At 37.7% G+C, this 12,618-nt stretch overlaps 2 protein-coding genes across 2 annotated transcripts; both read left to right on the top strand.

Annotated features, from left to right (window-relative positions):
- Positions 1-7,561: 7,561 nt before the first annotated feature.
- Positions 7,562-8,368, top strand: LOC128676608 (histidine-rich glycoprotein-like). The gene has a single exon (XM_053756798.2). It carries the CDS (start codon positions 7,599-7,601, stop codon positions 8,280-8,282), a length of 684 nt encoding a protein of 227 aa, XP_053612773.1. The 5' UTR covers positions 7,562-7,598; the 3' UTR covers positions 8,283-8,368.
- Positions 8,369-11,064: 2,696 nt separating this feature from the next.
- Positions 11,065-11,942, top strand: LOC128676607 (histidine-rich glycoprotein-like). The gene has a single exon (XM_053756797.1). The coding sequence runs from the start codon at positions 11,122-11,124 to the stop codon at positions 11,851-11,853; it is 732 nt and encodes a 243-aa protein (XP_053612772.1). The 5' UTR covers positions 11,065-11,121; the 3' UTR covers positions 11,854-11,942.
- The last annotated feature ends 676 nt before the right edge of the window (positions 11,943-12,618 follow it).

The following is a 12,618-nucleotide window of genomic DNA, read 5'->3' as shown; positions in this document are numbered from 1 at the left end:
ACTTAATTAATTAAATTAAGTGTAGTACTTATGTATTTTTGCCCACAAAATTTTCGGTCTGTAGATATAAAATGAGAAATTCTTTAAATTCTAAAACACAGTTGACTCAACGTTCTGGATTTGAGGGTGATTTAAGCTGTTATAAATACTTGTGCTATACCAAAGTGGATGTAGAAATCCATGTTGATTAAGAAAGGGTGCATTATTTGTTCTCAGACCGATAAAATCATGTTTTAAAAAGCAAGTTCCTACAGTCCAAGCTGCGTAGCTAATAAAAATTCTCGTGGTGAGTTTAAATAAGTTGTTCCACTCGAGGAAAATTTTGGTTAGAGTCGCCTCCTCCTCCGGCATTCATGTGGGCCCAAGGACAATTAAAATAATATGGTGGTCCCACTCGTTTCATCCGTAGATCAGTGAGTCCGCGCTAAAAAAATCGAAGAAAAGAGTTTTGGACCCAGGTTTAACAAGTCAATCGAAAACTTGTATTAAAAGCTCAAATTCAAAATTCATTATTCAACTTTAGGATGATACATATCACTTATTTATTGACGTTAAAAATTTACGCTGTATTTTATTATATACAATTATTTCCCTGGACACCCAATGAGTGCAGCAGAGGAAATAATTTCAGAGAAATTCTGATATTATGCAGTCAATATATACTTACTTTCTTTTTAATTTTTGAATTGCTATATAAGCATCCATCCATAAGGAAGGCCTGTCCCCAGACGTTTAAATGGCTGTTGATGATGATGATAAGTTTAAAGGGTAGTGAAGTGACTTTTGTACATTTATTCTTTTGTGTCTATACCCGGCAGGCCACCGAGCATACGTTGACAGCTTTCACGATCACATAACAACACACAGCTTTTCGCAATATCGTCAAAGACTCGGGGATTATGTCTTTTGCTAACGGCTAACAAATTGAACGATGTCTTTCCAACGCCCACGGCATTACTTCGCCTTTTTGCAGCTTATAGACACAATACCTAGCCACGCACCTAATACTGATATTAAAAAGACGTACGGATAAAGCGACAAAAAATACTTACAACGATTTATAAGAAACGTGAATGATCTCGGAAAATAGAGGATTTGATTCTTTTTTGTGAGGCGATGTAATTGACTACTAGTCTACGGTATGTAGGAAATATATTTCGATTCTGTTATAAACTGTCAAATACTTACTTATCTACAAATTTTAGCACTTTATTACTGCCTAATAATAGTAACTGCTTATACTGTATAGTAATAATCTGCTAATAATAGTAACTGCGGTACTTTACTAATATGATGATGATGTGTACAATCAGCATATGAATAAGAAATTTAAAAATACAAAACAATACACAAAGTTTGTTCCTCTGTTAGGTTATGGCGCTAAGCGTAAAGCGATTTATCGAACCTTTCGTTTCTTGGAACCTCCGCGTATTAGATAAATTCGCTTTTCCTGGAAATGTTAGCTTTGAGAAGCCACGAGTGGAAATTGTAGAAACCACGTTTGTAATCAAAATCACGTTCCGCTCACAAAGGACAAGCTCCATCTAAGGTCATCAATAAAAGAAAAATATATTTATTTTATCTATGGTGTAGATTCTGCTAACCAAAATTACAATGAAATGACTATTGAGGCAGTTTCTCAACGTTGTTTCATTAGTTTTCCTTTTTTCCTAGACTAGATAGTTTTTTACTGGGCACTAAGTATGTCAAATTAGATATGTTATAAATCACATATATTTTTAGTTACTTATCGATTGTTTGTTATAGACATCAATCAATGCCGATAGATCGATTCTTAAAAAATAGATAAAAACAAGATTAGTTAAATTGTTTGTTTGTTTGTAATATCAATATTGTAAAAAAAAAAAAAATGATAAAAGCACATACATAAAATATACAATGCAGACTTATCCTATGAAGGTATCTCTTCCAGTAAACCAGCGATAGTTTGAGATGAATTGCATAGTTATTTTGAAAGAACTTAGCCAATTAACGGTGTAAAGTCCAATTAACATCCAATAAAACCGACAAAGAATTCATTACAGAAATTAGTAAAATCGAATTAAAAAGGAGCCTCGGTATGAAAATTCAATTCAGCAAATGCATGCAGCATGAATAATTAATATAAATGAGTGTCCATCGCAGTGAGGGGTGAGAGAGGGGGGAGCGTCCGCCGTCGTCTCTCTACAAATATTGACAAAGCTGGCAGCGAAACCTGAGCACGGCCATATTTACCTGTAATTGATGTAATTAGTCGTGTCCCCAGCTGCCTATAAAATCCCAACTTGTTTGAACAGTTAATATGATACTTTCTGTGGCCGGAAACATTCTTACGGTGTCTCGTTCCGACAAATATTGGCCGCACTCGACGATGCGTGACAGTAAGACCAGATTACCCAATATTTGTTAGTTTTTCTTATTAAAGACTTAAGATTGCATTTAGCTAAAATAAAACTATGAAAAAACAGATACTACATGAGTATTTATATTACGACCGCCGTGGCCTAACGGTCATCATGCTGGACTGCCACACTGGAGGTCCCAGGTTCCGAATCCCGGTCAGGTCAACATGAAAAATGATATTTTTCAGATTGACCTGGGTATTGGATGTTTATCTATATATGTATATGTTATAGAATATTGTATCGTTGAGTTAGTATCCCATAACACAAGTTTCGAACTTACTTTGGGGCTAACTCAATCTGTGTCATTTGTCCCTATATATTTATTTATTTATTTATTATTATTCTGTGTATATTTATTAATTAGTAACGAAGTTGTGACGTTTGAAAGTCGGATAACAAGTAACAAGTAAAACTTTGCAGTATCTGAAACTTTTGAGTAAATGCCGTCTGTATTGTTTGTAATTATATGACGTGCTTCGTTTTACTTAGAACACGGGGGCCATTGACATCTTAACCTTCTGATATTGATCCTAGTTTTATAATATTATCTTAACTAATATTATAAATGCGAAAGTAAGTTTCTTTGTTACCTCTTCACGCTTTACCTGCTCAACAAATCTTCTTGAAATTTTGCATAAGGACATAGATCCGAAGTCTCGGGGCACAGCTAGTATTTTATAAAAACCATTTGTAAAATTAATCCAAAAATTATCATATCTCCTTATATATCCTTTTAATAAAAAAAAATCTATCGGTGGAGTGACTTAAATGTCGGCCTATCCCCAGCCATCCCTTTGACACAATGACAAACAATAAATCCTGGTGTTCATATTTACCTGAAATATTTCTGGGTTAGCTTTGCAATCTTCAAATCATAACGCACATATCAGTTACGATCAAAATAAACACCTTTTGTTGACAGCACTATTAAATGAGTCCATGGAATTAGTAGGTACTCCGTATAAGTCTTTTTTGAGTAATGCAAAATGTCGCCGATGTGTCTGCAAGCGACATTCGGCAGCTGCCAATCCGTCTCGTACAAGCTAATGGAAAATTAACTCAGGATAATGCAGCGATTATCCGCGTACGACTTAATACAGGGCCCACACAAAGGGCATAAACATCAAAATAGCTAACAATAGTTGGGGATTATCCGGGTAACCTCCGCGTCGACTGTAGGCCACGCCTGGCCCCTTGTACCTTTTATTATTCCAACTAGTTAATCAAACGATTATTATATTTATTTAAATTTAACAAAGGCGGAAATTTGTGCGGTTTGTGCATGAATTTTGGTATTATAAAAAATATTAAATAAATGTACCTAATGTTGTTGTGTGTTAATTCTGAAATCTGATGCCTGAGGAGAAGTAAGTACCTAAGTACTTTATTAACATGAAACTTGAAAAATAAGATATGTTTCGTTCTTCTATAATTGATTTATTTGCAAGCTTTTGTATAACATGTAGTTACTGAACATATTCTGAAAAATTGTGCAATGAATATAAAATTACCTTCTATATAAATTCAGCTACTAAAACCAATGCATATCATTCGTTTCAAGCTTCAAGAGCCGACATAGATAATATAGAACGAGTTGTGGCAAGTACTCACATTACCTGACAGTGTCAAGTTACGGAATACGAATAAACTCATAATATGATTACCACAGAGTAGGAACTTAACAAGATTGCGTGTAGTAAGATAGGCTCCTTATGGTTAACACTAGTAAGAAAGACGCCCTTAATGCGGTAAGAGCATTAGCTATTTGTGTTTTACTAGAACTAGGGCTGTAGACTGTGGTTATGCACTTTTATGGTTATCAATGTGTTAACGTTCTGAATACGCTGATTGGAATGGTGTAAAGCCGTTTATCATAGACAGATTGTTTTGGATGAGGCCGCCTCTGCTAGCAGCCGCACATCGACGGACTAGTAGAATGGAAACTAGTTTCTTCAGTTTTCGATTTTATTATAAAGATCACAGGATTTATTTATTACAAAGCTAATGACGATATTAATAAAATATTAATTAATTTGTCTAAATTGTAAGAAAAAGGAAGAACTATATCGATCGTTGCAGTGAATTTGAAATTATTTTGATGCGTCATTGATAATCTCATTGCATGCCAAGGCATCCACGGGAGTATATACGGTACGTCCGATCCTACATATTCTATAGGCGGCACACGCCTCAACCAGCAAGTATGTGACACTATGTATCTGCATGCTAATCTATTGTGTTGATAGAAAACGGTCCAGAATCGCCATGACCAATGACCTTGACTGCGAGCTGTTTCGAAAGCAGCTCTAGAAAAGTGTGCGCCGGCGCGTGACGATCGTGAACTTATTTCCGACAATCCGAAACGTTTATGTCACCCAGCTCACAACTACATGTCGAATAAAAAATGGATCCATTTAATGACACAGTGACCCAAATTAGTCTCATTTATAATAGATGGGTCAGATGAAAATATGACCGTATGGAAATTAATCCAGTAGGTAGTTTAAACAGAATTTATAATACTACTTACGTGGTTTATGAATTTATGGCAGACTCAGCGGGAGATTTTATTTTATAATGTGTCATTAATGTGAGTGCTATTACGACATGGCCACTGATCGGACGGAAACAGAAACTCTGAAATAAAACGCCTTCATCCCACTTCTGAGCGTTTTACCGGTTTCATCCTCAGCCAAGGAATGTCCGTTTATTTTCAGTAGTTCCACTAGAAAATCCTCCGAAAGAACTTTTTTTTTTGTCGAGGTAGTTCCTTAAAGAGAGCTAAAGGAACCATTGAAACACTTTGTCCTTAGTAATTCCTCCATTAGTTTCAAGACCAGGGCCGAGTTTACTACTGTTTCTTCTCCATTTGGCAGCCTTCGGAATACGCTTTTTGCTAAATAAATAATTCATTTGCTAAATAACTTATAAGTGATCTTTTTAAAATCGAAGGATGTTTGCTACTTTTTCAAGCAAGATTATTGATCTTGCTTGATTGAGATTACATGAACAATTGAACATTTTACCATAACTACGTCGGCAGTGAATTAAGAAAAGTGAACTAAGAGTATAATTCTGTATGCTGTGTTCACAGCGGCGTGATATACACGGTCCCGCTCGGCATCAACAAGAGACTGAATTACATTGAGCCTCGTTTACATGAACTAATTAGTACACAAGTAACGTATGTAAATAAGGCCATTAAATGGCAAATTTTAATTAATTAAAAGGGTCGTCACGAAAGATATTTAAATCACAGATTAGACAACACTTCGTAGTTTTGAAATGGTGGTTGTACCTGTGCTGTTTAGAGACGATCCTCGATAAACCATCGATAAAGCGAAGCTGTATGTAAAAACTACGGCCAAATTAAATTATCATATGCCAAAAAATATCGAATAATAAAATTGGCCAAATGGTTAGTTACTACTAACCATATAAATATGATTTTGTACGCCATTAATTATAGTATTTTTATACGACTGGTTAAATGAAATGTAATATTTTCTTTAAAGTGTAATATTTTCAGAGTACTTTGTAAAAGAAGTCCGCGTGAAATTTTGTGATCCTTACTATAATATTTCAATATTTGAGGTAAGGAGTAAGTAACTGCTTATGTTACATCTAATTACATTTTTTCTCATTAACAATATCTTGAGTCACATAAGCACAGACAAGTCGTTTTAGGGCAAGTTTGACCTACTTGAAACTAAGTCCATGTAAACGAACCACGAAAGAGATCGGCACGGCATCATCAACAAATCAACAAGAGCTCGCATTAAAGAGTCCACTCACTCGGAAGAATTGTTTAACACTATCCAAACAGCGGCGGATTGCAAAGGATCCACTAAGCAGATAATTTCACTTCGATCCAAACTTATAAGCTGTCAATCAACTGTGTGAATACAATAAAGAGTACCTATTGTATTTACATGTATGATTGAACGAGTGAATTCCTTCTTATGGTTATAGATGGTATTATATGTTGTTCACACACTATTAGTGCAGCTTGGCATGGTCCATTAAAATAGCAGGAAACTTGGTCTAGAGATAAACCTGATTCACCTGATAGAATACAGAACTCACATAAACTGATATTTTTGTCTTAAATGTTTGGAATAGAGGGAACCTACTATAAAAACTGTATGAGTGAGGATTTGTGATGATGTAATAACGTTAAGTTATAACACCGCAGGTGAAATTGTTTCTAATAGAATTACAACTACTAATAAGAATATCTAAACGGAAATAAGAAAGAATATCTAAATCGAAATACTTTGTCTAAATCGGTTGTTAAAGGTTTATTATTATTATTTACCTTTAACAACCAATTTAGACAAAGTATTTCGAGAGAATAAACCTACATCCTAATTGTAGTATAATAGAAGGGCATAAATTCCTGGTATAATTTCTCAAAAAATGCCTTAATTCATTATCTATCTATGTAAAACTCTTGCGTTACTGAGTGACTGACTGACAGACAACTCACAGCCGAAACTACTGGGCGTAGAAAGCTGAAATTTGGTGTGAAGCTTAGGACAGTGTAGGGGAGCACTAAGAAGGGATTTCCTGTAATTCCCAAGGGAAACTGATTTCTTGTCACATACGAAGTTGTGGGCAAAAACTTGTCTAAGATATAGGATATAGTAAGGTACTCTTTGTTATATTGTCGTATTGGTATAGCAAACGTTACTTCTATAGCAGCTAGGCGCATATATGTATATCACTAAAGTGGACGGATTTGATGTATATCACTCCTGACTCCTGTGGGAACTTCGATACAAAAAGATCCCTATGTATTAATCCAGGTTTTACCCGTGTACCAAATTTCATAACAATCCGTCTAGTAGATTTTGTGTGAAAGAGTAACAGACATACATACACCCATGCATCCTCACAAACTTTCGCATTTATAATATTAGTAGTATTCTAAATAAATGTAAAAAAAAGAACAAGAAAAATAGCTTAGAATATGCACCACAATATGAAAACATCATCATGGACGCGACCGGACGCGACGAACAGTGCGATGCTGCCTTTTTTTCAATTGTCCCTGAACTAGCGACTGAATTCTTGCGGAATAATTTCTCCACCGCTGCACTGTGCACTGTGACTTGCTGATATAAATAGACAAACGTCCGAGCAGAGGTCAGTTACAACCGGACTTCCTCTCGTTAGCGAATCATTGGCAACATGAGGCTATTGGTAGCAGTCGGTCTGCTGTGCCTGGTGGCGCTGTGCGCTGGCCACGGCCACCACCACGAGCACGGCGGCGGCCACGAGCACCACGGCCACCACCATCATGAACACGGCGGACACGAGCATAAGGGCCACAAGGGACATCATCACCACCATAAGGGAGACCATGGACACCACGGCAAACATCACCACGGCGAGCATCATCACGAGCACGGCGGCGGCCACAAGAAGCATTGGGACGAGCACGACCACCACGGCGAGCACCACGAGCACGGCCATCACCACAAGGGCGGCAAGCACGGCCACCACGAGCACCACGACAAGGGCGAGCACACCGACGGCTACCACAAGAAGTACCACAAGGACCACTTCCACAAGGACCACCACTTCCACGACGGCCACCACGTCGACGGCAAGCACCACAAGCACGACCACCACCACCATCACCATCACGATGAGGGCGGTCACCACAAGAAGGGTGGTCACCATCATTCCGGACACCACGAGGGGCATCATGGTCACCACGGGCACCACGACAAGGGACACCACGACGAGGGCCACCACGAACATCACGGCCACCACGGACACGACGAGCACCACCACGGCCACCATGACCACGGCAAGAAGGGCGGCCATGAGGACCACAAGCACTGGGGATTCCACCACGGCAAGCACTGATCAACGTGCCGCGGATCTTGACATAAGAATGAACGTTGTTTTTGTTGTTGTTATTCTTTTTATACAGAGTAAATAATTTTTCATAAGTTATCGTTTTACTTAGGTCCTAACGCAGAATGTTTTTTTTTAATACAAACGACTGAACATACAACACTAATATCACAAGTTAGTAGTAACTCACAGAGCTCCCGTAAAATCCCAGGTTTCACAAAATTTTGGCATTTTTTGAGTGAAAGAATCATGTATGTAATGTACACTACATTGTAAGATGTACACTACATGCTAAGATCTTCAAAATTACTCAATTGATTTTCAAGCTGGTTTTTTTAAATACAGGTTCCTGAGGAAGGTTTAGTTGTATAATTTATTATGGTTTTAAATGAACACATGAACACAACACAATTGGTTTAAATGAATCTTGAATGAAATCTTGCGACCACTTAGGTAACCATTGACATCAGAATGGGATAATCTATTTCCTATCATAAGAATGTATGGGGCGTTTTGGTAAGTGTAAATACCGCTTAAAAAGTGAAATTCTTTTTAGGATATTATGAAATATATGGATGGGAATTACTGCGATGTAATAATTGATGTAATTTTACAGTAATGTAAATAAATAAATTGTTTAGCCCAAAACTGTAATTAAAATAGAAATAGAAAAATTCCGTCCCGTCACTCACACACACTATACGTAGCGGTCTATCCGCGAACGACGTCATAGTTCTGTGTCTCGACTATAATGGAATTTAAATTTAAAATTCTTTATACAAAGGATCACCTATCGACGTAAAAAACTTACTTAAAACTAATCCTGTGATATAAAGTTAAAACATGCTTTAAGATAAAGTATGTTTCTATTAAAGGTAAATATTAAAAAGTACGATAGGGACAAAACATATTTTAGTTTCTTCATGAATAACGGGCTAGTATTCTGTCGACTTCCAAAGCGCAATTGAAGGATGTTGTGGGAACTATAAAGGATCATCAAATTATTTAAAAAAATATATTGTTAATGCTCATCCTTATCCTTACATATTATAAAACAAAGTCCACTGCCGCGTTTGTCTGCCTGTCTGTTCGCTCAAAAACTGATGCATGGATTTCCATGCGGTTTTCACCAACAGATAGTGTGATTCCAAGGTTTTTTTTTGTTCCAGGAAGGTTTAGGTATATAATGTATTATGTTTTTACACGTGCGAAGCCGAGTCAGGCCGCGAGTAGGTATTAAAGTAATCGAGTCAGATTGGTCTACACACTCCATCGCAACCACTACCGTCACCACTTCGACAAAGCACTAAATAAATAATATATTAATGCAATCTGCTGTCTTTCAAATTAAATTTCGTCTGACCCAGATCAGTTGCCTAACGATAAAATGGCCCAGACCTAAACGAGTAGGTAACGATAAAGGGTATTATGATACTATCACCTATCTATTTCAAGTTCATGGCCTAGTTTAACAACCTGTCAAGTTTAAATTTCTGACTGTAATAATCTATGCCATCAAAAACATGAAAACACTGAAGAAAAACTGAGCTGCGAGCTCAGTTTTTCTACCGTAAAAAGTTGCGAGATCCATGTTACCAAGTCGATTAATTTATTTAGTCCCTACTTAAGGTATCTTCTGTCTTAACTTATTACGCAAGTTATTATCATATCAATATAAAAATATTCTAGGTTTTAAATAAATAAATCGACTTGGCAATCGCATGAAAACACAATGTAGGTATCTTACAAGTAATACATATTATATTACATTGTTTAGTCTATGGCGCCCCACGCGATTGAAACTGCTAGAAGTGCCTTAGACTTTTGTTGTTCGGTCAGTCCGTGAGTGAGTGACAAAATCAAGAAACTTTAACAAGTTAAAATTCTTTTACTACTGGTTCAAATTGAATGAAATTTGAAATTTACAGTGTTTATACACCTTATAATATATACCTATATTATATACCTGCTTAATTACTGAAAATGCAGGCTTCCTGTTTTATCCACAACGAAGTTATTGGGGTTCGAAATTGGCCTGAATTGCTTCGAGAAAAGGATGGTACGGCCGTGCTTTTTTTTTTGCTCGACTTGCGGGCCCCCAGATTAAAATTTTCGGTAACCATAAACTATGAGGTACCTTAAAATTTTGTGGTATAATCTCATCTCAACGATATATCCTGAATATGTAAACCTTGACTGTCACTTCGATACATACAATTATAATTGTCAATTTAAAATACTCTTTCTCATATACTTCCTGTCTTTCTGTCTCTCATCCTCGGGTGTTCCCGATTTGATGCCCCAAAGCCATGGGCTTCGGGCTTACAAATCTTTCAGTTTTGAAGATTCGTCCGTGTCTTTATCTTTACTGCCAGCCGCCCGCCTGACGTTAACCCTCTATGGTATAAAAATATGGCCTCGCATTTTATGTCCCTTTTTGTTCTAAGCGACTGTACTGCACCCATAGACCTAGCATTATCTCATTTCTTTTGAATCGGTACTATTGTACAGATAGTCAACATCACAGCTCGAAACATTTTTGGTTCAAGAACTTTTTGCTCCAATTAAGAAATCGGCAACAAATGAGCGTAACAATTGACAGCACCTGTACAAGTTCGACGACTTAACAAATACAATATGAGTATTTTAGGCCTAAGATAAAAGTAGTTTCGCAATGCGCAAGCTTTAATTAGGCGGAACGCGTACAGCGGGTCCGTTCCGTCCTTGCCCGTTAGTTTCACCGACTGTAACTTGCAACTTTATTGATATAAATGCTCTATCTGGCCGTCACAGAGCCAGTGCACTTCCAGAATCCAAACATTTAACAAGTGAACACATAACAGGCACAATGAGGGCGCTCGTCCCGTTGCTTGCGTTAGGATGTCTTTTAGTGGTCGCTTGGGGGCGGGAGATAGGGCAATCGGATCTGGAGGCCGCGGCGAGCCACCACAAGGGGCACCACCACGAAGAAGGCGGCGGCAAGGAGCACCACGCTCACCACCACCACGAACACGGCGAGAAAGGCCACAAGGGACATAAGGGCCACCACCATCATCACAAAGGCGAGCACGGGGAACACCACCACCATCACCACAAAGGCCATCACCACGAGCACGGAGGCGGCCACAAGAAGCACTGGGACGAGGACGATCACCACGGCCACCATCACGAGCACGGTCATCATCACAAAGGTGGGAAGCATCACCATAAGAAGCACCACGATAAGGGAGAAGAGACTGAGGGTTACCACAAGAAGTACCATAAGGACGAATACCACAAGGACCACCACTTCTACGATGAGCACCACAAGGAAGGCAAGCACCACAAACACGGGGACCATCACGGACATCATGAGAAGAAAGGAGGTCACCACAAAAAGGGAGGTCACCACGATTCCGGCCACCATGAGGAGCATCATGGTCACCACAAGCATCACGATAAGCACCACCATGATGAGGACCACAAAGGCTGGAAAGGACACCATGGTCATGAGGAGCACCACCACGATCACCACGATCACGGCAAGAAGGGTGGCCATGAAGACCACAAGCATTGGGGATTCCACCACGGCAAGCACTGATTTAATTGTTAAGTTATTTGTTGCCTACCTATTTTTGTTATATGCTGTAAATAAAAACTATAAATAAATGACTCTTGTTATGTAATTTATTTGGTTTGTTTTATTTATTATGTTACAAAATTTAAACTTCTGTTTTAATAAATCGAAATGTTTTTTATAAAGTTATTAAAAGATACATGATCGTATAACGAATGATCACATATTGACATTGACATATAGCAATTAAATTTTTGTTATTAAATGTGATACCTATTATCCTTAATTTAAGCAAACACTAGTAGCCGCTACCAACTTGTGTTATTCTCATTTTCTAGACGTGTCTAGAATAGACATCACGAATTTGGAATACAATATATTTTTTTAAAATTTGCTATTATAACTAATAAATTAATGTGGACAACCTATCAACATGAAGTTTTTAGATTTGCATCTAACTTTTACAATGAGGAGAAAAGTTAATAAGGTTACTTTTTATCAAAAAAACAATACTTTCCCGGTCCGACACTAAAGAAATAAGGCCGTAAGCAGAGTTGGGTTCACGCTCAAAAGGAAATTTTCCCAAAATTCCGATGTAATACCATATTTGGGATTAAACTAGGAACATATTTTTGGCCCCCCGCATGACCTGAAATACCTATGCCCCCAATATTGAGATCTATAAAAAAAATTATGCGGACAAAGTCGCGGGTCCGATTCCTAGTCTTGATGAGAATATGCCTTTATAATGAAAATGCTACTATCGGTTTATGAGTACTACAGAAAAGG

This window comes from Plodia interpunctella, chromosome 16 (assembly GCF_027563975.2).
Source record: "Plodia interpunctella isolate USDA-ARS_2022_Savannah chromosome 16, ilPloInte3.2, whole genome shotgun sequence".
In the NCBI taxonomy this organism is placed as follows: domain Eukaryota; kingdom Metazoa; phylum Arthropoda; class Insecta; order Lepidoptera; family Pyralidae; genus Plodia; species Plodia interpunctella.
This window is presented reverse-complemented; position numbering and strand designations above follow the sequence as displayed.

Bases quoted from the DNA above. Each gene is read 5' to 3' on its own strand.
- LOC128676608 (XM_053756798.2), top strand. From the start codon at position 7,599: ATGAGGCTATTGGTAGCAGTCGGTCTGCTGTGCCTGGTGGCGCTGTGC.
- LOC128676607 (XM_053756797.1), top strand. From the start codon at position 11,122: ATGAGGGCGCTCGTCCCGTTGCTTGCGTTAGGATGTCTTTTAGTGGTC.